The sequence below is a fragment of the Emys orbicularis genome, chromosome 7, assembly GCF_028017835.1.
Source record: "Emys orbicularis isolate rEmyOrb1 chromosome 7, rEmyOrb1.hap1, whole genome shotgun sequence".
In the NCBI taxonomy this organism is placed as follows: domain Eukaryota; kingdom Metazoa; phylum Chordata; order Testudines; family Emydidae; genus Emys; species Emys orbicularis.
In genome coordinates this window covers 103,600,366-103,627,160 of record NC_088689.1, presented here as the reverse complement: position 1 = coordinate 103,627,160, position 26,795 = coordinate 103,600,366, and the positions used below count along the sequence as shown (strand labels likewise).

At 40.9% G+C, this 26,795-nt stretch overlaps 1 protein-coding gene across 2 annotated transcripts in view; it reads right to left on the bottom strand.

Moving 5' to 3' along the window:
- Positions 1–26,795, bottom strand: part of CACNA1D (calcium voltage-gated channel subunit alpha1 D) — a 412,523-nt gene that overhangs the window by 59,141 nt on the left and 326,587 nt on the right. For both annotated transcript variants that reach the window (XM_065407208.1, XM_065407209.1), the window contains 8 exons: positions 19,697–19,825; positions 18,093–18,158; positions 16,777–16,868; positions 9,673–9,832; positions 7,787–7,914; positions 7,575–7,671; positions 5,287–5,389; positions 3,968–4,069 (listed from right to left, as the gene is read on the bottom strand). In XM_065407208.1, the coding sequence (XP_065263280.1) occupies positions 3,968–4,069; positions 5,287–5,389; positions 7,575–7,671; positions 7,787–7,914; positions 9,673–9,832; positions 16,777–16,868; positions 18,093–18,158; positions 19,697–19,825 (877 nt within the window). The remainder of the gene's footprint in view (positions 1–3,967; positions 4,070–5,286; positions 5,390–7,574; positions 7,672–7,786; positions 7,915–9,672; positions 9,833–16,776; positions 16,869–18,092; positions 18,159–19,696; positions 19,826–26,795) is intronic.

The following is a 26,795-nucleotide window of genomic DNA, read 5'->3' as shown; positions in this document are numbered from 1 at the left end:
TATCTCATGTCCTGAGAGATCCAACAAGTTAACTGGTTCTACTGCTACCTATAATATGGCATCTTTTAAGATTTTAAGTTTAATTAACTTACTTCTTTTAATAATGCTACTGTAAGTGCACACAATATTTCATTTTGATGGTCTGTTTCCGTAGTTAGTTTCAGTAATTACAATGTCCTTTTTAAAAAGCAGTATAGAATTAAACCCATTATGATGACATTTTTATATTTATAGCAGCATCGTTCTCAAACTGAATTCTTTAATTATCTACTGTTCAAAATAAGCTCCTTTCAGACCAATGAATATTGGTGACAGTAAAGTCTGATGTGGGCCAAATTCATCCCAGACATAACACCATTGAGTTCAGTGGAAATACAATAAGGATATATTTGGAGCAGCTTTTTATTTTATGTGCCTTTAAAAGTACCAAAGGACAGTAAGGAAAAAACTATTACTAATTTGTTTAAAGTGGCTTGGGTTGGGAGCCCAGTCTGTTCCAATGTAGCATCTGATGTAGCATCATTGAGCCTGCTCTTGCCAAGTGCTGAAGCCTCCTTAAAGGTACTGAGCCTCCCAAACTCCCACTGGCTACAGTGGGACTGGAGGGCGCTCAGTGCCTCACAGGAAGAGCTCATCACTGCACAGGATCAGGCCCTAAGGCAAGATGTTTTTCCTTGACTCTCTGAAGTTAATCACCTAATCTCTTTGTGAACACTTCCTTTGTTGTACCTGTAATCTCTCTTGGCAGCTGTTCAACCGACTAATTGTTCTGATTTGAATGTTAGGAAGATTTCCCTGAAAGTCATCTAATCTCAACCTCTCTTCTCTAGTTTAATTAAGACCATTACTTCTTGAAATACGTCCTTGCTCCGACTCCCAACATAAGTCTTTCCCCATCCTTAATATTATTTCCTCTCCAATGATTGAACAGAGCTATTAAGGAAATAATATATGAAATGGTTTGTGAAAGAACAAATGAGTAGAAACGAGACATTGTATCACAAACACTATGGGCCACACTGACAGCATGCCTCAAGCCAGTCCACGATGCTGCACAGCCACTTTTGCACTGCAGCTGAGTGTGCCTACCAGCATGGGCATGCACCCACTTTTTATGAGCAAATTAGACAGATTGAGTTACCAGCTGCCTAATTTGTGTATGTAAATGTCAGACTGTGTGTGCAAAAGGGATGCACACATACTTTTGCAGGCACAATCAGTTGTATGTAGAGACCTGGGCACACAAAATTTGAGACTGGGCCAAAGGAAGTCATCCTTGACTTTGTTTTTGAGTAACACACATGACTCGAGATGTATAGGCAGGGAAGCAGCTCAGTAAAAGTGACCACACCACAGAGAGATTTTTAATTACAGCTAAAAGGAGAGCAAAAGAAATTATTTACATGGAACATATTTTTAAAGAAGGCAGAAAGTGTTAAATGAGATTGAATGGGCTTGGAGGCAAAGGATGGGGGAATTTAGAGGAAAGTTCCTTTTCCAAAAAGGAGATAGACCTTAGTGGGTCTTCGGTATGTCTTCCACCCTACATTCTCTTATATTAACAACATTAATTCATGCTAAACACAGCAAGCATCTAATATTTTGTCTTTTGCAAGGGACTTTCTTGAGCTGAACTCAGTTGTTAATTACTAATGATGTAATGAAATCAGTTTACAGTAATTTGTAATTTAATTTGTGCTAGTAATTAGTTATTTAATTTTTTTATATTGCATCTACTTATAGCTCAGAAAAAAAATGTAATTTGGTTTCTTTCCATTCTGTCAATCAGGGAATTGATTGGTTCTGATCCTGTTGTGGAGGCATGCTACATTTGTAAGTATATGAAAAGATCTAGCCTTCATCAACACAACAACAACAAAACACTGGGGAAAAAATCAGAAATTGGCCAATTTAAATACTGTAGATGTAACAGATTTTGATATATTGAACCGAGATACTTTGCTCATCTTTGATTAAAGACTTATTCACTTAGAGATTGTTACTTAAATATCAGCTTTTGTATTGCTAGCTCTTATTTTTCTATTGAATACTCAGTTTCAGTAAGAATTATTTTATGTTGTATACCAACTATTTTACATTCATAGCAGATATGAATGTAAAATAGTTGTATTTCTCTTTTCTCCTTTCAGTAGGCTAAGATACAATTGATTTCTGTATTTCACTTATCTCTAAATCATATTGACTAGGCTCTGCAAGGAAACAAAACAGGATTTAAACAGAAAGATTTGATCTTGTCAAGTGACTGGAAAAAGGACTTGACCACATGTTTTTATATTTGTACTATACTGTTGTAAATCTTTGGAGACAATCTGTTTTCTACAGTTTTAATGATGGTTCAAATGTTTTATCTTCTGTCCTGCCTACACTGAAGAACTACATTTTCAAAGTAAGTATTATGGTACTAGCAATGGATTTTAGTATAACCGAAAGTTAATACACAGCTTGTAATCAGCAATGAAATGAAACCAAAGTTTAAACAGTGAACTAAAGTGCAACTGTAGAAGATCAATTCTAAGAATATATTCTTTAAAGATTCTCTGTGAGATTAATTTATGCAGGCACAGCTAGCTATTCTGAAGCATGCATCCATATTTCAATAAAAATGTAGGGGAATAAAGAGGCAAGAGGCAACACTAATTCCATGCCACCACCCTAAAACAGAATTGCTTCAGAATATTCTGAAAGACTGATAGTTGAAAGGAACAGAGGCTGCAGAAAAAGCTCAAGCACATAGTTACAACAATAACAAAGCAATTCATGTATGCCATGCAAGCACTCAGGTGTAAGGCTAAAAAGAATAGAGTAGAACACACACAAAAAGTTGTTTTAAATGTGCAGTATCAGTTCCCCTTTTGGTAGCCAAATTGTCTACATTTTTGGTATCAGCCCCACTTTTAGCTGGCAGCCACCACACCAGTAGCAAGTGGCTCCCTCCAGCTCTAAAGCTAATGCTGCTTCTTGAGTCATGCTGAAGAGCAGTGCAGCCAGCATGCTCTCTCTCCCCTAGAGACTGAGAATGTCACCTTCAGAGAGAGATCAGCCTCCACCACCATCGGGTCTGGGATCTTGAGTCTGCTTCCAAACCTGAGTCTGATCAGTCTTGAAAGTACAGTAAGCTACAAAACGTACCAGATGATTACAATGGAGCTGTATCTTGGATGTCTGGATGTATTACTGGTATGGATGATACTGTGCAACAGATCCTGCACCTTTAAAACTTGAAAAAGCAAGTCAAAAACAGTCACCTAACCCTACAGGATATTATTATGCATGTATATATTGTAAAGAAAAGCTATATATATATATATATTATATATTTATATATAAATATATAACAAAAGATTTGACGTCATTTTGCTGTACGCAATAACAAGTAACATACGTGCCTTGTAGTTCTTGCCAACATACTGAAATCAGTGGAATTTAAAAATCTATTTACTTTGGCCCATATTCCAATCTCAGTTATGCTTGTGTAAATCTGGACCAACTCCACGGTCTGCAGACAGTGGAATTGCTCTGAATTTAAACAAGTGTAACAGAGTGAAGATTTGAGCCTTTTCGTTTAATAAATTTAGCAAAATGTTTTTTTTTAAAACAGGAAATAGAAAGGGTTTAGTTTTCTCCCAGAAATATTCAAAATATAAAAAAATATAAAAATTATGTTAAGCTTAATTAGTGCAAAATATATGTTCTGCTGAATGCACTGAAATCAATTTTATTTCAATTAATTAAAGATATTTTTGCAAGGAAGAAAATTAACAGAAAAATCTCTCTTTTCTGTTTCCTTTTAATTTAAGAAAGCTTTATTAATCAGCCCTGCCATTATATTATCTAACATAACAAATTATAATATCCAATATATTTATTTTGGCATTATAGTTTGCTGTTGGTTATATACAGAGTTCTGATTTTGCTCATAGCTTATTGTAAAGTTTATCCCACTAACCGCCAGCTGGAGGGACAACTTGATCAAGGAGCTTCATGCTGGTTTTCTTCCAGATTTTCTTTATAACTGCTCTAAGTTCTTCATTTGCCTGTTCTAGGTTACCTGTAGAGAGACAGACATAATGATTATGCTACACATAACTTAGAAAACAATTACATTTCAGTTAGTGCTGCAATTAATGATTCTTTAGTCCAGGGGTCAGCAACCTTTCAGAAGTGGTGTGCCGAGTCTTCATTTATTCACTCTAATTTAAGGTTTCGCGTGCCAGTGATACATGTTAACATTTTTAGAAGATCTCTTTCTATAAGTCTATAATATATAACGAAACTATTGTTGTATGTAAAGTAAATAAGGTTTTTAAAATGTTTAAGAAGCTTCATTTAAAATTTAATTAAAATTCAGAACCCCCCGGACCGGTGGCCAGGACCCGGGCAGTGTGAGTGCCACTGAAAATCAGCTCCCGTGCCGCCTTCGGCACGCGTGCCATAGGTTGCCTACCCCTGCTTTAGTCCTTACATTGAATTGTTTAATTTAAAGAAAAAAGATAAAATGGCTCATAAGGGTGCAAAATACCCTGAGCTCCAGGAGAAATTAGGGAGATTGAGTTATTCATTTAGATTTATGCAAATTCTAACCAAAATAGACAGTGAAAGGGACCTTCTCCAGGCTAGTGTGCAGGCTGCAGCCAGAAGCATTGACTAGCCTGGCTAGTAGGATTCCCGTCTCCTGCAGAACTGAGCTCAGCCACAAGAGTGCATATGGATCTGCCACACAATGCTACATACAGAGGCTTATCCTAAGCAGCTTGTTATGGGCAATGGAGCATGAAGTCTTCTGGGGAATGGAGGAGCCACCAGAGGATGGGGAGCAATAAGTAATCAAATACATAGAAAATAAAAAATTAGAAGGAAAAAGGAGACAGAGACAGTAAATGACAGAAAAGAGTGAAGTTGTTTGAGGGTATAGTTAACACAAATCATTTCTTGGAACTGTACTGTCTTTTCTTAATGCACAGTAATAAAAGTCTGCTAAACCCACTCAGATTCAGCCTCCACAGTATATTCCAGTGTCCTTATCTCACCAAATATAGGTCTGTAACGGTTTCCTGGGCCTGCACCTCAGCACTCTCATCCAATTTCTAACCGCAGAACAAGAAAAGAACACTCCAGCCATTTGGGAATATAGCCCTCAATCCAAAACCAGTATTAGGCTTGCTGGTGTCCAGCAAGAAGGAATTACGTAGAATATCACATCTCCTGAACTTTTTCTCACCACGTATTTTGACACACAAAGTATAATTTTCACAGATATTATCTTACCTTCTGTTTTGATCTTCAGTGCAGTTCTAACCAAGGCAAATAATGTAGCATTGAACATGACTGTTCCGTCACTGTTCAGAGGCATGTTCATGGCTACTAACCTCTGTACATGGAAAAAAGAAAACAAATGAATCTTTTTTAAAAATTAATTCTTGAGGGAATATATTTGGGCAATAATGTTTAATTATGTTCATTTATCTAAAAAGCTGACATGTATGAAAAGAATAACACCTGACAAGGTATGTAGAAAAAAAATCACATCCCTTAGCTGATGAACAGGCTATAGCTCTACAAGAGAGCATTTTTGCTTAACACTAGAAATGATCCATGGCATTCCAAAGATCCATCTCAGCTGCATACAATTTATCGATGATATTAATAACACACATTTTTCCAAAAGAGCTGAAAATATGCGGTGGTTTTCCTATTTTATTCACGAAGCCCCTTTGCAGACGTCGGGCCAGATTATTGGTGAAGGCTGAACTGCACACAGCAGAAAAGTTGGGCAGTGTGGTGTAAACGTTGCTTTGTGTATGCAAAAGTGTATGTTCCTGATCCTGCTGCCTCTGCCTCTGCAGCACCAGAGCCCTGGCATTGAGCTAAAGGAATCTGAGGTCTGCTCTAGCTGACGCCAGTTGCTAACAGCCCCAGGAGACCAATAAATGCAGCTGGGGATCAGAGTAGTGCAGGGGAGTCCTGGTTACACAGCCTTCCCTCTGGCCATGCCTACTGGTCCCTGCTATGCCAGCAATGGGGTGGGGGGTGGTGAAGTGGTGCAAGAGCCTCTGTGCTGGCTCTTTGCCACCAGAGATCCCCTGTATTGAGGGGATCCTCCCAGGGACAGGTCTGACAACTTTAGGGCCAGATTGTGCCAGTAGTGCTGCACAAAACAGCTGCACTGCATGAGAGAATCTGGGTCACTGTTTTCAGCAGTTAGCTTGTTTCAGTTGTTTGTATTCATGTGCATGCCCACCCAAGAGCCACATCATCAAAACCGACTTGCAAAAGCTACTACATTTTCCAGGAGTGCTTTACACAGTATCACACATCTCAGATTCGTTTAATTAAGTAAGCCCGCCTAATTGGAAAATCAGTAATAACTATATTGAATCAGTCTGGAAAGGACCTCCTGATTCAACTAGGGCATGGCTCTGCATAAGACTTGAATTGTCATCTACTCTATCACCATCAGCATTTTAAGCAGTAATCTCTCTCACAGCAGTGCCTCAGTGACCTTGATAAAATTACACTATTTGATCTATCAGAATTTTTTCCTATCTAATTGATATTTCCTCTGTTCTAGTGTAGGACCATGTCTACACTATGAGCTAGGGATGTGATTCCTCTGCTCGCACACACACATACTCGCACTAGCTCTCCTCAAGCTAGCCTGAGTATAAACAGCAGTGTAGACACTGTGACATGAGTAGCGGCAGCAGAAGCACAGCTTAGCCATGCCAAGTACATACCCACTGGTTTCAGGCCCCTGTGCAGAACTCCAACCCTTGATTAACAAATTAAGGAATGGAGTGCTCTCTCCTATACTTGTGTGTAGGCCCGAAAGTGGAATTTCTGACAATTTTTCTCTGTGAAATAATTGCTACAGAATGTAAAATGAAAACAGAACCATTTTAATCACAATTAGATGTTTAACATGTTCAGAAAAACTGCAGGGGTTTCGTAAATCTGACTTCTCTCCTTCTGAATGCAGGTAGCAAAAACAGGCATCCTGGGGAAATGAGCTTATGTCATACATGCAAGGCCACTTGCAATCACTAAGTTAAAAAAAAGTAAACATTGAGTAAAAGCTGGCCGTCCCTCTAAAAGAAACTATTTCTCCAAGATTCACTGCCAAGTATAAGAGCTTCTATGGTCTCTTGTAGGTACATAGTTAAGTAGCACAAATGCCGTATGACTGAAGGTTTACTGAAACAAAACACCATATTGTTTAGTATTTCATTGGTAAAATTATGTTTTAGCCAGTTTCTTGGAAATACACAAACTATGATAATGAAAATAGAATAATGCTACATTTATACAGCCACTTCTTTATTCCTAAAGTGCTTTATGTTGGTGTAACTACACTGAAATCAATTCACTGAAATAACAAACTGATTTGAGTGGGCAGAATAAACATAATGCAAAACTGGAGTAATTCGGTGGTGAATGAGAGCTTATCAGAAGGACAATTTCCCCCACCCATGAAACTGGACAGGATTATCGTGGTAAAGCAGTACAATTATGAACTATGGAGAAAAACAACATAGGGAACTTATTTTAAGACCTACCTTGCACGCCACTCTGTGGGGGCATAATTTGCCAAAACCAAGGGGAGGCTGAATGCGTCGCAGTAACGTAACTACATCAAGATGCTTTATTCTTCCCCTACAATAAATACGTACCATTTGTCACATTTATATGTGCCTCTGAAGAAAGTATTTAACACTTTACTTTTATATATTCATTAGGGATATCTGGGCAGAGAAATGATCGAACTTACTTTGCTTCAGGATCATATTCTGACCATATTCTTTTGAATTCATCCAAATGATGTGGACCCAGAATAGACCAGTCACGTGTCAAATAATCAAAGTTGTCCATGATGACAGCCACAAACAGATTGATAATCTAAAAAGCAATTCAAAATTTATATTTGCCTTCATTTTGCTGGCATATGTGTTTATATGAAAGAATTTAACTTTAAACTTTCAGCAGAATTAGAATTCAAGCTGGTTAAATAGTATTAGTGGATACTAGATTTGATAAATATTAAACTTTTCCCAGCAAATATGATAACATTATTCTTTATCATTATTTATATTGACATAACATATGCAATCTTGCCCTGCTGATATCCATTCAGAATACTGCTGCATAGATCATTTTCAAATGATCATTTCCAGTTGCTTTGACCACGTCACCTCTCTCTCTCAATCCTTTTACCAGCTCTCTCTTCTCTATCGTATCAAACAAAAGCTACTTGGCTTCACTTTCAAGGCCCTTCATGACCTATTCTCACCCTACTTAGCATCTCTCATTCAGTACTGAAGGTTGACTCTTGCCTCTGATTGGCCCTTGAGGTCAGCCTCTATTGCCCAGTTGTTACATTTTCAAACAAGCATCCTTGTTCCTTCTCCCATGCTGCCCATCGTGCCAGGGAAAAGCTTCTTATAAACACCCAGAAACTCATCTCATTAACCTCCTTTAAAACCCTCCTTAAAACTCTACTGTGCCATGAGGCCTACAAAAACCTTGACAATGGTTAGCCTGCTTGTGAGCTGATATCACAGCCTACTATGCTGACCATATTGTCTCAGTTTATGTCTGGACTGCAGCTGGGACTCCAGCCCAGGCAGACAGACTCACACTAATGAGACTGTAGCTAGCACATTAAAAATAGCCTTAGAGATGTTGCGGCTCAGGCTGGAGCTTGGGCCCTCAAGCCTAGGAGGCCAGGTGGGCTAGAGAGCTGAGCTCCAACCAGGGGTGGCTCTAGCTTTTTTGCCACCCCAAGCACGGCAGGCAGGCTGCCTTCGGCGGCATGTCTGCGGGAGGTCCCCAGTCCCGCGGATTCGGCGGCATACCTGCAGGAGGTCCGCCGGTCCTGCGGCTTCAGCGTACCCGCTGCCGAATTGCCGTCGAATCCGTGGGACCGGCGGACCGCCCGCAGGCATGCCGCCGAAGGCTGCCTGACTGCCGCCCTCGCAGGGACCGGCAGGGCGCCCCCCGCGGCTTGCCGCCCCAGGCACGCGCTTGGAGCGCTGGTGTCTGGAGCCGCCCCTGGCTCCAGCCCAGGCTGCAATGCCCATACTGCTATTTTTAGTGGATTAGCTCAAGCACCACTAGCACAAGTCTGTCTACCTGGGCTGGAAGGCTCACTCCTAGCTGCACTGCAGAGATACCGTCAGTGTCTCCTCGTACTCCCCTGTCAGTCTATCCGTATCTGTTGTCTCTTGTCTGATACTTAGACTATAAACTCTTGGAGCCAGGGATTTTTTGTTCTGTGTTTGTACTGCACCTTGGACAACGGGGTCCTGGTCAGTGAATAGAACTCCTAGACGGTATGATGGTACAAATCAATAATAATGATACATTATCATAGCATATTTCATATATCTTGGGGCCCAATCCTGCAAACTGCTACTCCTGCACATATGGCAAGATTGAAGTCAATAGGACTTCATGCTGGAGTAACTATATGAATATAACTGCTGGTAGGATTGGGCCTAAAGTTTGAACTAAAGGATTTGGGTGTCCTTTTGAAACATATAACTCTGAAAAAAATATTTTACAAAATGGATTGTGGATCTGGGTTTTTGTTGTTAGCTTACTGTCCAATCAAAATGCTAAAACTCACTTGTGCTTCTAAACACTAACTGAACTCACCAAAAATGCACAAAGCATGTAAAAACTGATGAAATAAATAATTGAAAAGTTGCTTCCACATGTGAATTCTTCCCCTGGACTATAATCAGATTCTGGATCACAGCGTTTTCCAGGCAAACAAGCCAGCATGATTTCCTGCCACGCTTCTCCAGTCGCACACCTTTATTAGGGCACAAACAAAGACAAGATCCATCAAAAATTATTGTTTCATAATGAGCTCTCCATTAGCATTCTAGCACTCCAGAAGAGGACTGGTAGTGTAATGTATAGTGTGGGGTGGGTGTCTGCATGTGTGTGTGTGTCTGTGTGTGTGTGTATGTGTGCAGCTAGAACCTACAGAATTTATTTGACAATGGCGCCTGTGGGATAGTGTTTCAATATCCAAAAACAACCTTGCTGTCTAAAAGTATGTCTACGTTCCACCTGAGGATGTGATTTCCAGCTTGAGGAGATGTGCTTGCACTAGCTCTCAATGAGTTAGCAAGCAAAAAACAGAATGTAGCCGCAGCAGTGTGGGCGGTGGGATAGTCTAGCTGCTCGGAGTATGTACCCATCTGAGACTCTAGGCACATCGTCTGGGCAACTAACCCACCCTACTGTTCATGCTGCCGTAGCTACAGTCTATTTTTAGCATGCTAGCTTGATGACAGCTAGCACAAGTATGTCTCCTTGAGCTGGGAATCACACCTGCAGCTAAAAGTGTTGAAAATACCCTAAAAGATATCACAGAAATATATGTCGTGGGTTAGGAGTTGCATATTAAATTCTGAAAAAATGATGTTATTTTCACCTAAATTTGTCATTTGAATATTAAATGCAATAAGCTGTGTCATCTTGAGTTGTACTGGAATGTTTCATGGTGTCCCTGTATTGGAGATGGAGGAGATAGAAGAGATTGGCTATCACCAGGTGCCTTAATCAACATCAAAGCTGTGGTCTTCCCATTAGCTTCAACCCAGCAGGGATCTGACCCTCTTTGGTTGGAAGTGAAATAGCTCATGAGGCTGGGACTGAGTTCTATAATATCTTCTTACTTTTGAGGCTAATTATTGCTGCCATTACAAATCATTCTGTAGTGCTTCTGAGGAATTATTGGTTTATTCGATATAATTGAATCAACCTGATAATTAGATTAATTTGATACTAACCCACTTTCTTTTTTGTTTGTATGTATTTTATGTTTTTGCTTAGTTATTTAGTTTAGTTAATGAAATACTGTATACAAATTTGGAAGCCTGAGTTGTTTGGATGTTCCTCCCCAGAAGTCAGGTTTATGAACGCAAGGGGTGCCTAGGGTAAATAAGAGGCAACTGTGTGACCCACCTACTAGTGGTCCATAGAACTGCCCCTACAGTCCTTTCCATAACTGGTCCCTGAAGTGGAACACTTGGTTTTTGAGGGAAAATTGATCATTTCTCTCTATAAGCAACATGGGTTCCAGAACCTTTGAGGGACTGGCGTGGTAGATAGGAACTGGTCAACCTAAAGGCTGACCTGTTACCCATGAAGTCTATACTCCTCACACAGTGCTTACTACCTTGAGTAGTCTCACTGAAGTCATGTGGGACATACTTATAGTTGGAAGCACTATGCCAAGCTGAGTTTGTAGGAGTTGACCCCTCGTTTGGTTATTTTTGTTTCTAATGTATCACTTGCTTCTACCCATACATACTGCTGTGGTGAAGGAGTTTGTTGTACTTTAGTGTTCAGGATTGGCAGAAGAGAAGCACCTTGAATGAGGAGACAGAGGATAAGGCTGGAAGAGGCTAGCTCTTTCTGGCAGGACACCATATACAGGGTTCATTATACATACTCTTATTATAGACGATTAATATTTTCCAAAGGGGGAGGCTAACACATATTTGTGTGTGCTAACTGGTTAAAGGTAACTGACTGTGCCTAAAGTATCTGCATGCCAAGTAATTTGTTTGTGAGTGCATATTTTGATTTATGCCTGAAAATGTGGTTTATTTATGGCAGGCCCACCAAAATGCCCATCTGTTAGTAATTTGCTTTAAAAGATGTTGTTTTCTTAATAGGTCTGTAGTGAGAAGACTCCGGAAGTCACGGGGCGGGACAGGAAGTATAAAGGCCGGCAGCCAGAGCTCAGTCAGGTGCCGGCCACCGCAGGGAGCAGACGTGCGGTCGGGAGCTCCCCGCCAGGATACCTCAGAGGCCCGAGGTGGATGCCCTAGCTGGCCGGAGCTGCCCCGAGCTCATTACGAGGAGGAACCGCCGGAGCCCGTCCGCTCCCGTCGCTGGGAGGCGCCCGTGGAGCTCCCCCACAGTAACCCTGAAGGGGAGGCCCCGCCAGAACCCTTGCAGCCCTGCTGTTATCCTGAGGAGCCGCCCGAGGGCCAGTGGCCGGATTTCCCTACGGAGCTACCGGATCTGCCACCAAGCCCCGGCCGAGAGGAGGCTCCACTGATGGACTGGACCGCACTCGGTGCCACAGACGAGGTAGGCCCTGAGGGGGATAATGGAAGTAGCCCGGGGATAGCCGACCCTAGTCAGGCTACAGAGGTCTGTGAGCCCATGGCAGTGTGTTTCGGTCAGGATACCCCACTGACCGGCAGCGACACTAATCGCTGCTAGGGCCCCGGGCTGGGACACAGTGGAGTGGGTGGGCCTGTGTCCCCCCCCTGCCACCCCTACACACGGGTGGCAGGCTTCCCCCTCACCCAAAGGTCCGGTAGGAACCTGAGCCCTTACCTGCTGGAGCTAATTGCCTCTGCGCTCCGCCCTGAACCAGGGCCGGAGCTACTACACTGCTTGCCTGCTCAGCCCCTGCTCCAGAGGGCCTGAGCTAAATTGACTCTTTGTGCTCAGCCCCTGCCTCCAAGGGCCTGAGCTTATAGACTGTGTGTGCTCAGCCCCTGCTGCAAAGGGCCTGAGCTTATTGACTGCTTGTGCTCAGCCCCTGCTACAGAAGGCCTGAGCTAAATTGACTATTTGTGCTCCGCCCTGACCCAGGGCCAGAGCTAATAGACTACTTGTGTGCTCAGCCCCTGCTGCAAGGGGCCTGAGCTTATTGACTGCTTGTGCTCAGCCCCTGCTACAAAAGGTGTCATAACTATAAAGGGAAGGGTGACAGCTCTCCTGTGTACAGTGCTATGGAATCCCTCCTAGCCAGAGACTCCAAATCCTTTTACCTGTAAAGGGTTAAGAAGCTCGGGTAACCTGGCTGACACCTGACCCCAAGGACCAATAAGGGGACAAGATACTTTCAAATCTTGGGGGGGGAAAGGCTTTTGTGTGTGCTCTTTGTTTTAAGGGGTTGTTCGCTTTTGGGACTGAGAGGGACCAGACATCAATCCAGGTTCTCCACATCTTTCTAAACAAGTCTCTCTTATTTCAAAATTGTAAGTAAAAGCCAGGCAAGGCGTCTTAGATTTACTTTGTTTTCTCAACTTGTAAATGTACCTTTTACTAAAGTGGTTATCTTTGTTTGCTACACTCTGAACCTAAGACAGAGGGGAGTCCTCTGAGCTCTTTAAGTTTGATTACCCTGTAAAGTTATTTTCCATACTGATTTTATAGAGATTATTTTTACCTTTTTCTTTAATTAAAAGCCTTCTTTTTAAGAACCTGATTGATTTCTCCTTGTTTTAAGATCCAAAGGGGGTTTGGATCTGTATTCACCAGGAGTTGGTGAAAGGAAGGAGGGGGGAAGGGTCAATTTCTCCTTATTTAAGATCCAAGGAGTTTGGATCTGTATTCACCAGGGAATTGGTGAAGGTCTCTCAAGGCTACCCAGGAAAGGGAATTAGCTTTGGGATGGTGGCAGCGGACCAGAACTAAGCTGGTAGTTAAGCTTAGAAGTCTTCATGCAGGCCCCTACATTTGTACCCTAAAGTTCAAAGTAGGGATACAGCCTTGACAAAAAGTCTGAGCTAATTAGCTGTTGTGCTCAGCCCCCGCATCCAAGGGCCTGAGCTTATTAACTGTTTGCGCTCAGCCCCTGCATCCAAGGGCCCGAGCTTACTGACTGTTTGCCAGCCCAGCCCTGCGCCAGAGGGCCTGGGTTCTGTGACGGTGGTTTACTCAGCCCCCTGGACCAGAGGGCCTGAGACCTGAGCTTACTGACTGTTTAATTCGTGCAGTAGGGAGTCGGTGTGGCTCCCCTCCTGTCCTGAAGGGTCGAGCCCCAGCGCAAACCCTTTTACAAGGTCATATTCTCCATTCAGTTATACCAATGGAATCCCAATCAGTACCTGGGGGGTTGCATGGCTGTAACTGAGGCCACGCTGCTCCCTTTTAGTGTGCTGGCCAGGGCCGGCTCCAGGCACCAGCCCACCAAGCATGTGCTTGGGGCGGCGCCTGGAGGGGGGCGGCGCGGCGGGGCACTCCGTCCCGAGAGCAGGGCCGCGACTGGGCTCGCCGCCCTCCCCGCAGCGCTCCGGCCGGTCAGGGAGAGCGGAGAGCCGCGGCGGGCTCACCGCCCTCCCCCCGGCGCTCTGGCCGCCGGGGAGAGCAGAGAGCCCCAGCCGGGCTCTCCGCCCTGCTCCTGGCGCTCTGGCCGCCGGGGAGAGCGGAGAGCCCCAGCCGGGCTCTCCGCCCTCCTCCCGGCGCTCTGGCCACCGGGGATTGCGGGCCCGCAGCCGGGCTCGGTGCCCTCCCCTGCCGCAATGGGGGGGGAGGGGGGGGCGGCCGGTGGCTTTTTTGCCTAGGGCGGCAAAAAAGCCAGAGCCGGCCCTGGTGCTGGCCAGTGTGAGAAACCCTTTTCCAGCCTCCCCTTTCCTTCCCTCTAGATCAGCAGTTTCAAACTTTTTGAGCTGAGCCCCCGCTTTGAATTACAATTACAGATTTTGAGCTGAACACTCCCACATCCCAGACAAAAATAGGTACAATACCTGCCCCCCCCTCAGGTTTTCAGGGTGGGAAAGGGCACATGCGACAATCTCTGAGGGCGGAGCCAGCGCTGGGCATGGAGGCTGCTGGCAGTGTAAATCAGTGCAGCCACGGTGGATGTTGACACTGACCCACAGGCTGGGTGCCCCGCTGAGGTGAATCAGGGGGTGGAGGTGATGCTCCCTCCCTGAGCCCCGTCATGCAGAGCTGAAACCTGAGCCGCCTGATGTCACCACTCGCCCCCTTGAACGTTCCTCAGTCCCAGCGTTTGAAAACCTCTGCTTTAGATGGTTTGTCTGGGGGGTGGCCAATTACCCTTGTGGGTTCTGAGAGGGATTTTTTCCCACAAGACAGAACTGCCAAACTGCTTTGTGGTGTTTTTCATTTCCCTCCTGGCATCCAAGAAGTGTGGTTCTGAGCTTCACTGAGTTAATTGGCATGACTTGTGGCTGGTGATTTCCAGTGCAAATTATAGGTTAGCACAAATAAACTTAGGACCCTTCACCTCATTTGAGGTCTTAACTTGGTCCTCAGTTTTTTAAGAGATTTGAATTAAAACAGAAAGGTTCCTCTTATTGTCTGAAGCATTTTAGCAAACAACGTTTGATCAGGAAATGTCACATTAGCTATTGTATCTGAACTACTGCCACATGACATTCTTATCTAATAATTTCAATGTTCCTTATCTCTTGAACAAAGGACCTTCATTGTTCAAAGTTAATTAGGTAACACCATAGAAATATCAGTACATGAGTACATCCAACATATTGAAAAACCTTTTGTTGACTTTTTTATATGATCAAAATCCTTAGGGTGAAATTGTGGCACAAAGCTACAGTCCTACATTGGTAGTAGTGCAGAACTGCATCACCAGAGAAGGCATTCTGTTTTAGGGATACTCAATCCCCCTGGTGTTCCTGTCAAACACAGCTGCATTGACACCATAAAAGAGGATTCAGCATGCAATCCCCTTACCCTTAGCAGAGGCTAGTCACAACAGTGGATCTCAGCAAGTGAAGTCATCATGTCCCCACTGTGCTTGGCCCCTGTGTATGAGGGGCTGTCATAACTATAAAGGGAAGGGTGACAGCCATACTGTGTACAGTACTAAAGTCCCTCCTGGTCAGAGACTCTAAAATCCTTTTACCTGTAAAGGGTTAAGAAGCTCGGGTAACCTGGCTGACACCTGACCCAGAGGACCAATAAGGGGACAAGATACTTTCAAATCTTGGGGGGGGAAAGGCTTTTGTGTGTGTCCTTTGTTTAAGGGGTTGTTCGCTCTTGGGACTGAGAGGGACCAAACATCAATCCAGGTTCTCCCCATCTTTCTAAACAAGTCTCTCTTATTTCAAAATTGTAAGTAAAAGCCAGGCAAGGCGTCTTAGATTTACTTTGTTTTCTCAACTTGTAAATGTACCTTTTACCAGAGTGCTTATCTTGTTTGCTATACTTTGAACCTAAGACAGAGGGGATTCCTCTGAGCTCTTTAAGTTTGATTACCCTGTAAAGTTATTTTCCATACTGATTTTGCAGAGATGATTTTTACCTTTTGCTTTAATTAAAAGCCTTCTTTTTAAGAACCTGATTGATTTCTCCTTGTTTTAAGATCCAAAGGGGGTTTGGATCTGTATTCACCAGGAGTTGGTGAAAGGAAGGAGGGGGGAAGGGTCAATCTCTCCTTGTTTAAGATCCAAGCAGTTTGGATCTGTATTCACCAGGGAATTGGTGAAAGGTTTCTCAAGGCTTCCCAGGGAGGGAATCCATCGAGAATGGTGGCAGCGGGACCAGAGCTAAGCTGGTAGATAAGCTTAGCAGTTTTCATGCAGGCCCCTACATTTGTACCCTAAAGTTCAAAGTGGGGATACAGCCTTGACAGGGGCCCAATGGAGGCCAAGTCTCCTTTCACCGTCTCTATCCTTTGCACATTCAGGCTAGGGCCAGGTATAATGTGGCCCTTAATGTATCAAGAAAATTACAATACACTTCCCATTAGATATTATTTATGGAAGCTCTCTTAATAGATTGAGTGACTTTAGGTTATTCTTCTGTACATATCATACACTCTTAAGACTATTCTGTGTCAGTGAACAGTAGAAAGTATGGCAGAAAGGATTACATACCGTCACGCTAAATTACTTCTAACTTTCAAACAGATTTTAAGCAAGCTGACATTACACAAGCTAGAAGCATCTTCCAAATGTCAGTTTAAGAACCCGTAGGCGCTAATAAAAGCAAAGATTAAAATATACCTACCTGAACAGAAGCAGGACTGCTTGGGGAAAAGTCTGAAAATTGTTGTTTCTGTTAATTTGATTATTGTCCCTCATGGCAACTTTACCAAATACCTGCAAGCAGAAGTTGGGATCAAATATTATTTTTGATTCCATTCTACATAATTTTGTCTAAATGAACAGTGGCCATAATCCAGCAGTTTATATTAGCATCTCTATGTATGAAAAACAGTTTTACAAATATGATAATTGCTTCCTCTGATTTCTTCACTTCTTCCCTGGTAACAATGCAAATCTGACAACATGCAGTAAATATTGCATATTTACAGAATAGGTCTTTAAACATTCAGTGCAACATCACTGAATCTATTATTATAAGTTTTATACATCCTCCTATGTTCTGGGTCAGATTATGTTATCTTTATTATTTATATTACACTAGCACCTAGTGGTCACAACTGTGATTAAGATCCCATTTGTGCTTAGTGTTGCATATACTCATAGTAAGACATAATCCCTATCCTGAAGACTATGCAATCTAAATAGACAAGACAGACACAGAGCAGGGAACTGAGGCACAGAGCGTTGAAGCAATTTGCCCAAAGTCATATAGTCAGTCAGTGGCAGCACAGGGAATTGAATCGAGAACTCCTGAGTTCAAATCCAGTGCCTTGACCACATGACCAGCCTTCCTTTCCCAGTAGAGTATTTCAGATATTATATGACATTGTATTATATATGTATGTGATATTACAGAATATTAGAGACCATTATCCTACCTGTTTTAGGAAGATTTATATTATTGTGCTGTACATGCATAATGTCAAATTAAAAATCATAAGGGCATCTGTCCCATTCTGGTGAATGAATGGGGAAAAGGGGAGAATCAGAAAGGAAAGCCACTCCATATAGGATTCAGAGTAGCAGCCGTGTTAGTCTGTATCCGCAAAAATAACAGGAGTACTTGTGGCACCTTAGAGACTAACAAATTTATTAGAGCATAAGCTTTATCCGAAGAAGTGGGTTGTAGCCCACGAAAGCTTATGCTCTAATAAATTTGTTAGTCTCTAAGGTGCCACAAGTACTCCTGTTATTTTTCCATATAGGATGTTCCTCACCCCAGTCTAACTGTACTGGAGACTTCCCTCTTTCCTGGGCTGTGCCAAACTCTTATACCCTTTGGGGACACAGGAATTCACATGGGGGTCGTTCTAGCACACAGATCTAGCCTAATGTCTTTATTAGCATGGGCAGAACACCAGTGTCATGGGAAAGAACAGTCTATCAGCGGGAATATGGCAACGTGCTCATTTTCAGGGGAAAATTACTCATAATTACCTGCATTCCGATAACAGCATAGATGAAAAACAGCATAGCTATCAGAAGAGCAACATATGGCAGAGCCTAAAACAATGGGAAAAGCCTTCTATTATTTTTTAATAATTTCAATTTGTGGAGCTTTTTAAAAAAATAATTTAGCCCTTCTATACAGATTTATCCAAGATTTTAGTTTTTGTACAAATTATTAAAATGTCAGATAAGAGCTCAAATCACTTAATACTCTTCCACATACAATGGGCACATTATTAGTTTATAGCCCAGAATCTCTCCTGCTGGCAAATCTGTTCAACACAGAAAAAAGGGGTGGGGCAGTCAGGGACTTGTAACCACTTCCTGATTCTCAGGGCAGACCTGCTGAGGCCTTGGTCTCAGTGTCAGTTAGAGGAGTCTAGAGGCTTATGACAACTAGAGTGGCTCTTACGGGACCATATGCCAGTTGAGAATTGGAAGAAAAGTGGTGTGCTTTAAGCCCTCCCAACCATGACATGTCCTCCCCCATGATACACCCCTATGTTGTGGGGAAGAGGCAGTTTATTCCAGGTGAGAGCTACCCTATGCTAGGGGAACTCTCAGCTAGCTCCTTAGAGACAGGTTAGGCCACTTTGCTCTGTCTAAGCAATGTAGAGTAGCCAGAGGAGGGGACAGAATCTGAACTGACATGTAATATATGCATGTCAGTGGCATGGATGGCACTTCCACTCTTCAGAATCAGCATATTACAACCAAATAATAAATATTTCAGATGATTTCTGCCAGAAAGATATTTATTTATTTCAAAACATCAGTTCTTCTATTTTATTTTAATTACAGTTAGCCCCAGATTCTCCAAAAACGTAAACACTTAATATTATACATGTCAGTAGTTCGATCGATTTCACGTGCATAAGTGTTTGCAGTTTCAGGACCTTAGACATCTATCTGTTAAAGAGGTAAATACCTCATTTACATAATCACAAAATTAAAGCATTTGAAGACATGTTCATATCCTTCTGAGAATTTTTGATCCCAACAAGTACTGGTAATCATCTATCTTTAGTTATGTATGCTGTAGGTGAACATGGCCTACATAAATATATCATATATAACTTATTGTGCAATTGTATGAAAAGCCATCTTTAGAATTACAAAGTCACTTGTAGAATAAGTACTCTGATGCTTATAGATCTCATTGTAAAACCTAAGATTACAAGACTAAGGGTAAAATCCTGGCTGCATTGAAGTCAATAGCAAAGCTTTTATTGACTTCAGTGGGGCCAGGATTTCATCCCATATACACCTCTACCTAGATACAACGCTGTCCTTGGGAGCCAAAAAAATCTTACCGCGTTATAGGTGAAACCGCGTTATATCGAACTTGCTTTGATCCACTGGAGTGCGCAGCCCCGCCCACCCACCCCCCGGAGCGCTGCTTTACCGCGTTATATCCAAATTCGTGTTATATCGGGTAGCATTATATCGAGGTAGAGGTGTATTTTAAATTCCATGTAATGAGCAGTAACATATAATTACAAGAGTAATATTTTGCTACTGCATCCTGAGCCATAAAAATTAAATTAGATTTATTTACAATTAAAAGGCAGATTTAACATTATCATGCTCACCTGAAATGACTTAATAAATGTCCACAACAATGTTCTGATTCCTTCACCCCTGCTGAGAAGCTTCACCAATCGCATCACTCGGAAGAGACGGAAAAAAGTGATGGAGATTCTAGCGCTGTCTTCAGAGTTCTGAAGGGTATCACGGAGAAGTGAAACCAAATAAAAAGCAGAACATGCAACACTTTCAGAAAAACAACAACAAACACAATGGTGAAAGAGGTAAGACTTGAAAATGTACTTTAGGGTCTTTTCATCTTTATAAGCATGATATGAAAGGAAAAATTACATGCTAAGAACACAGGATCTGTAGAAATGCCTCACACATCACATGCATTTCCAAGTTTCCTAGTTTGTTAATAGGATCATGTTGGGTTCATTTGTAGTAGAGTTCAATAGTACATTGACAACGAATGCAAACCACTGCATACACCTTGCTAGTAGGACAATTATGAAAAATACAGAAAAATCGGTGGAAAAAATAGACATGGTCAAAAGAATAAACTCAAGTAGAGGTACAACCACTGGGGTCAGTTTACTAATCTTACCCCAGACTCATCAGTTGTGACAGTTTCAGTTGGCTTTGGCTTTAAAAAATTAAGAACATTATATATTAAAATCAAACAAAAGATAAAAAAAATTAATTCAACTTCACCATAAATAGGAGGAAGGACATTTTGAATTTCTAAATGCAAATTAACAATTTTTGTTTGTTTCTTGGATAAACATGATTATCCTCATTAGAAAATACTCCTTAACATTTCCTATGACATTACTGGTTGAGTAAAACCAAATACTACAAGCTTACTGTCAAAAAGCTAAAAGGAGTCACTGTAAACTAAATACTAAAATAGGACCTACCCCTGCTTCCATGCAAGCCAGTGTGAGTTTTGCCACTGTCTTCAATGGGAGCAGGATGTTTCACATTGTAGATATAAACAATAAGTTAAACTGGAGACAAAGACTTTTGTGTTAAAGCAGCATCTCAAAGTCCCTTTGCTGCTGAGCTCTTTTTTTAGGTTTAATTCATCCTTCACTGGTTGTCCAACCATGTTCTAATCACTGGGTATTGATATCACATCACGAGTTTCTTAAAGTGAAGTGACTCACTGAATTATTTAACTGAACTATTCTTTGCTCAACATTCTTCTCTGCGGGGCTTAACAGAAACAGATACTACTTTGCTAGAGAGAGACACAAACATTTTTAGTGCAGTTGACGTTGTTAGGAAGACAGCCTTTGCTGTAAGCTTTGTCATTGCCAATGATACAAAACATTTCTCTTTTATTCCTATCCAGGCATGTTTTGAGTTTGATTGTTAAATAGGTATGTTAGAATTTCAAGGTCTAAAAACTAACCATCATAGATCTAATAATTTACATGGAATTTTATACATATCTGACAATTGTGGACCAAATTCTAGGCTTCCTCTACTCATGTGAGGAGGAAAGGGAGGTAGAAAACCACTCCAAGGTTCTCCTTGAAGAGTTTTCCCCAGATGGATCCATCAGAATCAAGTGATGATGAGGACAGAGTAGGTAGAGTTGGCACTCCCTAGGAATGAACATAGGGTTTCACTCTCGGAACCTACAGATCCCTGGCAGAATAATACTTATGTAGGCTCTGGGCTTCCATGCTGATTCTGAACACACTGCCCATGCTCCAGAACTTAGCCAGTGCAACTCCACTGCAGCTGTGCAAAACGAACACCAAAATATATGAGCCCATTACAGCCAGATCATTACTAGTAGTATTAAGAGTCTAATTGTTGTGCCTTTTGCTTTTTAGACAACATAGGTACTATGAAGGGACCACAAGGGGACTGTGGAATCAAAATAACCATGTTTTCTAATTATATACAACCTGCAAATCCTATCTAACTATATACATTGCTGCTGTGGCTAGGTTCTAGTAGTTTCTGAAATATAGAAAACAGTAAGGGATACTAAAGGCATTAAAAGCTATTTAAAAGAAAACTACCCGATTCCTAAGCACTGCACTAATGCTAACTGAGGGCTAGGTCCTGTCCTCAGAAATATGAGCAGACAACACCATGAACAGCACCTTGTAAATCAGATACAGTGCCTGTGCTCTGTAAGCGTTTGTACAAAACACACAGAGAGGTTAAAAGAAAGAAGTGATATCAGATCATTGCTTGCATAGGAAACTCACTGAATATATATATAAAAAAAGAACCTTCAAGATAAATCATTTACATAGTGACCTACTTAAATCAACCACAGACCAGCACTAGTACATATAGACACACAGCTTGTTAAAATATTGGTGCAGTTGTTATTTTCTACAGAACTAACAATTCTTTTTCAAATCCTCTTAAAAATAAAGGGCCATGGAGCTAGGAAGATTTACACCAGTTGAAGATCTGGTCCAAAATTACAAAATCTTCCCTGTATACAGTGTTTTTGTAGCTGTGTTGGTCCCGGCATATTGGAGACACAAAGTGGGTCAGGTAGTATCTTTTACTGGACAAACTTCTGCTGGTGGGAGGCAAGCTCAAAACAACATCGGAGAAAGTTGGTAATATTTTGTGTTTACCAGCTGTGACAAGATCTCTTTACACATCTAAAGACTGGGAGTTAAGATACTGATTATAAAAGAGACTGTCCAGGACAAAGATGACCAATGTATTGGATAGCAGGCTTGAGCTCCATCTTTTCCATGTGTTATGATTTAATAAATACTGTGGAAGCAGACAATACTTAATTCCTATTCCTGAACAGTAAAACAGAGACTAGATTACCAAATTTGTATGTGAATAGTACCACTGCAGGGGCTCAAGCGAAGACGAGTGTAAAATCCCTCTGTTTGTTTTCCTATCTAAAGGACATTTGTGTACATGCACATTCTCCTCTCATAATTCATCTCTTCCCCCAGCTTCCTTGGTCTAAGTGGTCTTAATCCTTTATTTGTGACAGCTAATCTGCAACTGCTGGAGAGGGTTATGATGTCATAGACAAGGAATTATGAATTATAGATACTGGTGAGAACAGGCCAGGAATGAGAAAAGAAAACATCCTCCTTAAAATGATATACAGTAGAATAATAACCAGTATGGGGCTAGGCATTAGAAACAAAAATGAAAACATTTCCAGTGAAGTGTTATTTTTTTCTCTAGAGGCCAAAAACATTCAACTTTTGTCCCTTACAAGAGAGGCACTTTCAATACCAAAGCTTTAAAATCAGACCCTTTTTATCTATTTTCTCTCTCTCTCTCTCTGGCATTTATAACATATCTGTCAGGGTAGTATCTAGGTGTCTACTAAAATGAATGATTGTAATTAATGTAACTATGTGATAATTCATAGAGTACACACATACACATTGAGAAGCAAAAACTTCATTTAAAAGGGATTAATGTGGTTAAGGGTAACATACGTTCACTGCAAACCTTTAAAAGCAAGGAATGTCAAGGTGTGGGACATCTCTTAACTGTACCCTAAATGTCCACACAGCATGTTTCTACTGACAATGGCACAGTGCATCTTCACAAAGGAACTTTCTTCCACCTCCTACTGATAATCACCCTAATATAAAATCTTAATTACAATCTCTGCAACATTAGCTAATACTCAGTGTTTACATATGTGAACAGAATAAGCGGGTGGCATGTTATGTGTTTGTGGTACAAATATGAGGTTATAATTCAGATTTTGGGGTTGGGCAGAGAGGGCTCTTTTTGACCTTGCATGTTGACAAAAGTGTGAGTTTGAAGAACTACTTCCTGTAGGCAGCCTGTTGAAACCTCCTGCATCAACTCCTCTGATGAAAAGGGTGTATTATAGGCATCCAACCACACTGAGCATTGACTGGCATATGTCTGCCCAATCTGGTGGGGGTTTTGTATTTGAAATCACCATTTGTATCAGATTACAGTGACAAGATTTGAGATTTGGTTTGTCACTCAATGTATCAATATTCGTCTTGGGCATAAGGCTATGGAATAGGCACACTCACAATCACTGACCCAAATTCTGCCTTCTGCCTTCCTTGATTGCCTCGCTGCACTTAATGGGGTAGCCAGGTATGCATAAGATAAGAGTTTGGCCTAATGTTGCTATCTTTTCTCTCATGCTCCAACTACACCAAGAGCCTAATTCAACAAAACATTTAAACATGCTCAATTTTAAGCATGTGATAAAGTCCATGCTTATGAATAGTGTTTTAATAGCATGTGTTTAATAGTGTTTTAATTGCCTGGCCATTCTTATGTTCTGGTGAATCACAGGCCAAATCAGCAGCTTTCTTTACTTTCCAAAAAAAAAGATCAACTGAGAACAAACCTTTCCCTTAGATTTCCTGATCCAAATATTCACAACCTGCTAACAATCTAATGCCATGTTTTTCTTGTTGCATACAAAGAAGTAAATATATCTCTCAATTACTTCAGTTATTAACTCAATAATAACTCTTCTGACATCTCTCACCCTGCAGTGAAAGTAAAGTGGCAAATAAACCTTCTGACTTCAGAAATGCATATCTTTTAAGCTACACTATATCAAACTGCAAACAATGCAAAACTGATTATATCATGCATTTGAAGCAAACTGCAATTCTATGATAAAATATTAAAATATATATATGTACATATATGATGTGAGACAGTGGATACGAGTAAACAGTGTAGATCAAATGCTTCCTGTTATAGAAGTGTATCAAAGGGCACTACGTTATGCCAGGGTGTGATGCATTAATTTATTGATATGATGCTGCAGAAAAAATCTGAGATACAAATATATGGTGACAATAACATAGGTAAAAAAAGCATCCAAGTTGTCAAAATATCTTTAAAAACATGAAGGGCACAATAATGTTTTTTAAGAGCATAAAGGCAGTGATTCAAATGTGGCTGTTGATTTTTTTCATAATATTAACGATGCCTATGGTGATCCTAATTCAAAAACCAATCAAGTGCTTACATATATATTGTTTAGTAAATATTTGGAAGGATATATTTATGTAGGGAAATCTAATATGGGCATGGGAAATAATTATTTTCCCTCTAAAACACATGCATTTAGTACTATAATATTATATTTTAAATGTTGCATTTATATCATACCTATTGAAATAAGTGTGAATTGACCAGATTACTAAATGACTGTCCCTTATTTAGTAATACTAACCAAGGCCCTGATCTTGGAAAGGGTTCCATCCCTGTGGACCCTTACATTCACATGGTCAGAGTTACCTTATATTATGAGTCATCCTGATAAAGTAACTCAATTATCATAACTTAACACCTCAATGAAAATAACTCAGAAGATAACTAATATTTTAGGGGTAGTGTGTGGATTTATTATTGCAATGTGCTTTGATGTGCTTAGATGGAAAGCTCTATATAAAAGCACAGTTTTCTGAACTATTCTTATACATAAAAAGATAAATTTGCAAACAAGGCTTAAGCTGAACCTGCAAAATATGCACAAACAGTAAATGCATTCACAAAACCAATATTCACATGAAAAACATGCGTGATTGCAAATGAATATATGTAAATACCTAGCTGTGCAAGTGACCCTTTAGAGCCAGATTCTGCCACTGTTAGTCATGCTGAGTAGTAGCTTAGGTACTTCACAGGCAATCTCATTTAGTTCGGTTAGACTACTCCTGTGAGTAACTGCTCCCCAGTGTCAGCAAACGGTTCACAATCTAGCCTCATAGTCTGCATGTGCAAACATGTTTTTTGAGTACAGTTACCCCTGCATCTGCATATGTAAAAACGAGTAAATTAAAAATAAAGGCCTGATTCTGATCTCACACTGGTGTAAATGAAGAGTAACTCTGGTGAAGTCAAAGGGTGAAATCCTGACCCTGTTGAAGTCAATGAAACTTTTGCCACCAGTGTAAAATCAGTGCAAGTGAACTACAACCCAAATGAGGACCTAAAGATCCCTTCTTTGTTTTGCTTGATTTGCAACCGTAAATTTAGACTGAAAATTATTTGTAAGTCAATATTATACAATTTATAGCCCTGGAATACTAAAGTGGTATTTCTTTATGCCCATAGGACAGACTGGCCAAATTCTATTTCTATGGGGGATCTTCCTGGCTCGTCCTACTGCCCTGGCCCACTGATGTCTGCAATGGTAGATTACAAAATTTTACAAGTCTCACCTATGTTCATTTACAGACTCATAAATTCCAAGGCGAGCAGGGACCAATGTGATCATATAGTCTGACCTTCTGTATAATATAAGCCAAAGGACTTCCCCAAAATAATTCCAGCTGGAACTATTTTGGGGAAGTTCTATGGCCTGTGTTATAGAGGAGGTCAGACTAGAGTATCACAATGGTCCCTCCCTGTTGTCCTTAGAATCTACAAAACCATACATAAACATAAGTAAGACTTGCAATATTTTAAAAGAGGTGAGTCAAATTTGAATGGTTTTACTGGGGAAGCGAGAACCAAGATTACTGGTACTGTCACCTTAGGCCCTGTTTCAGCAAAGCACTTAAGATGTGCTTAACTTTAAGCATGAGATTTGTACCCTTGGGACTAAATAAAAGAGATACAGTTGAGACCAGGAAAGCGAACCTTCCATATTTTTTTGACATTTTAGCAGCTCGTGAACAATCAAATGTTAATGGTGAAAAAGTAAAAAGCATGTGAATGTGAAGCTCTTGTAGACAATCTACCAGTGTACAACACAATGTGAACATGCTTCTGAGTCACCCACTGATGGTCATCCAAACTGTTTCTCAAGTGACAAATGCAAAATGTAAAATAACCTTTCTGTAACCACAAGCTCCAAATGTGTCCTGTAATTACATTTCAGAAATATTTATCTTTGATTGTCTTGTGGTTAAGTTACATATGTTCAAATCCCAGACTGCAGCAATCACATTTCATGACTCACAGTCACTGTTCTCTGATTTTTTAATATATTTTTTTATTTAGAAGTAACAATTTAGATGACCAAGCAAGATCTTGTGTGTCATTGGAAACTCCGGAAAACAAAATGTGAACAAAGAAATAAAAAATATTATATGGCTTTAGTAGTGCTTTTATTATTTAAATTGCTATACCATATACATATTTATTAATATATACTTGCCTCTAAAAATTTCTAAAAATAAAATG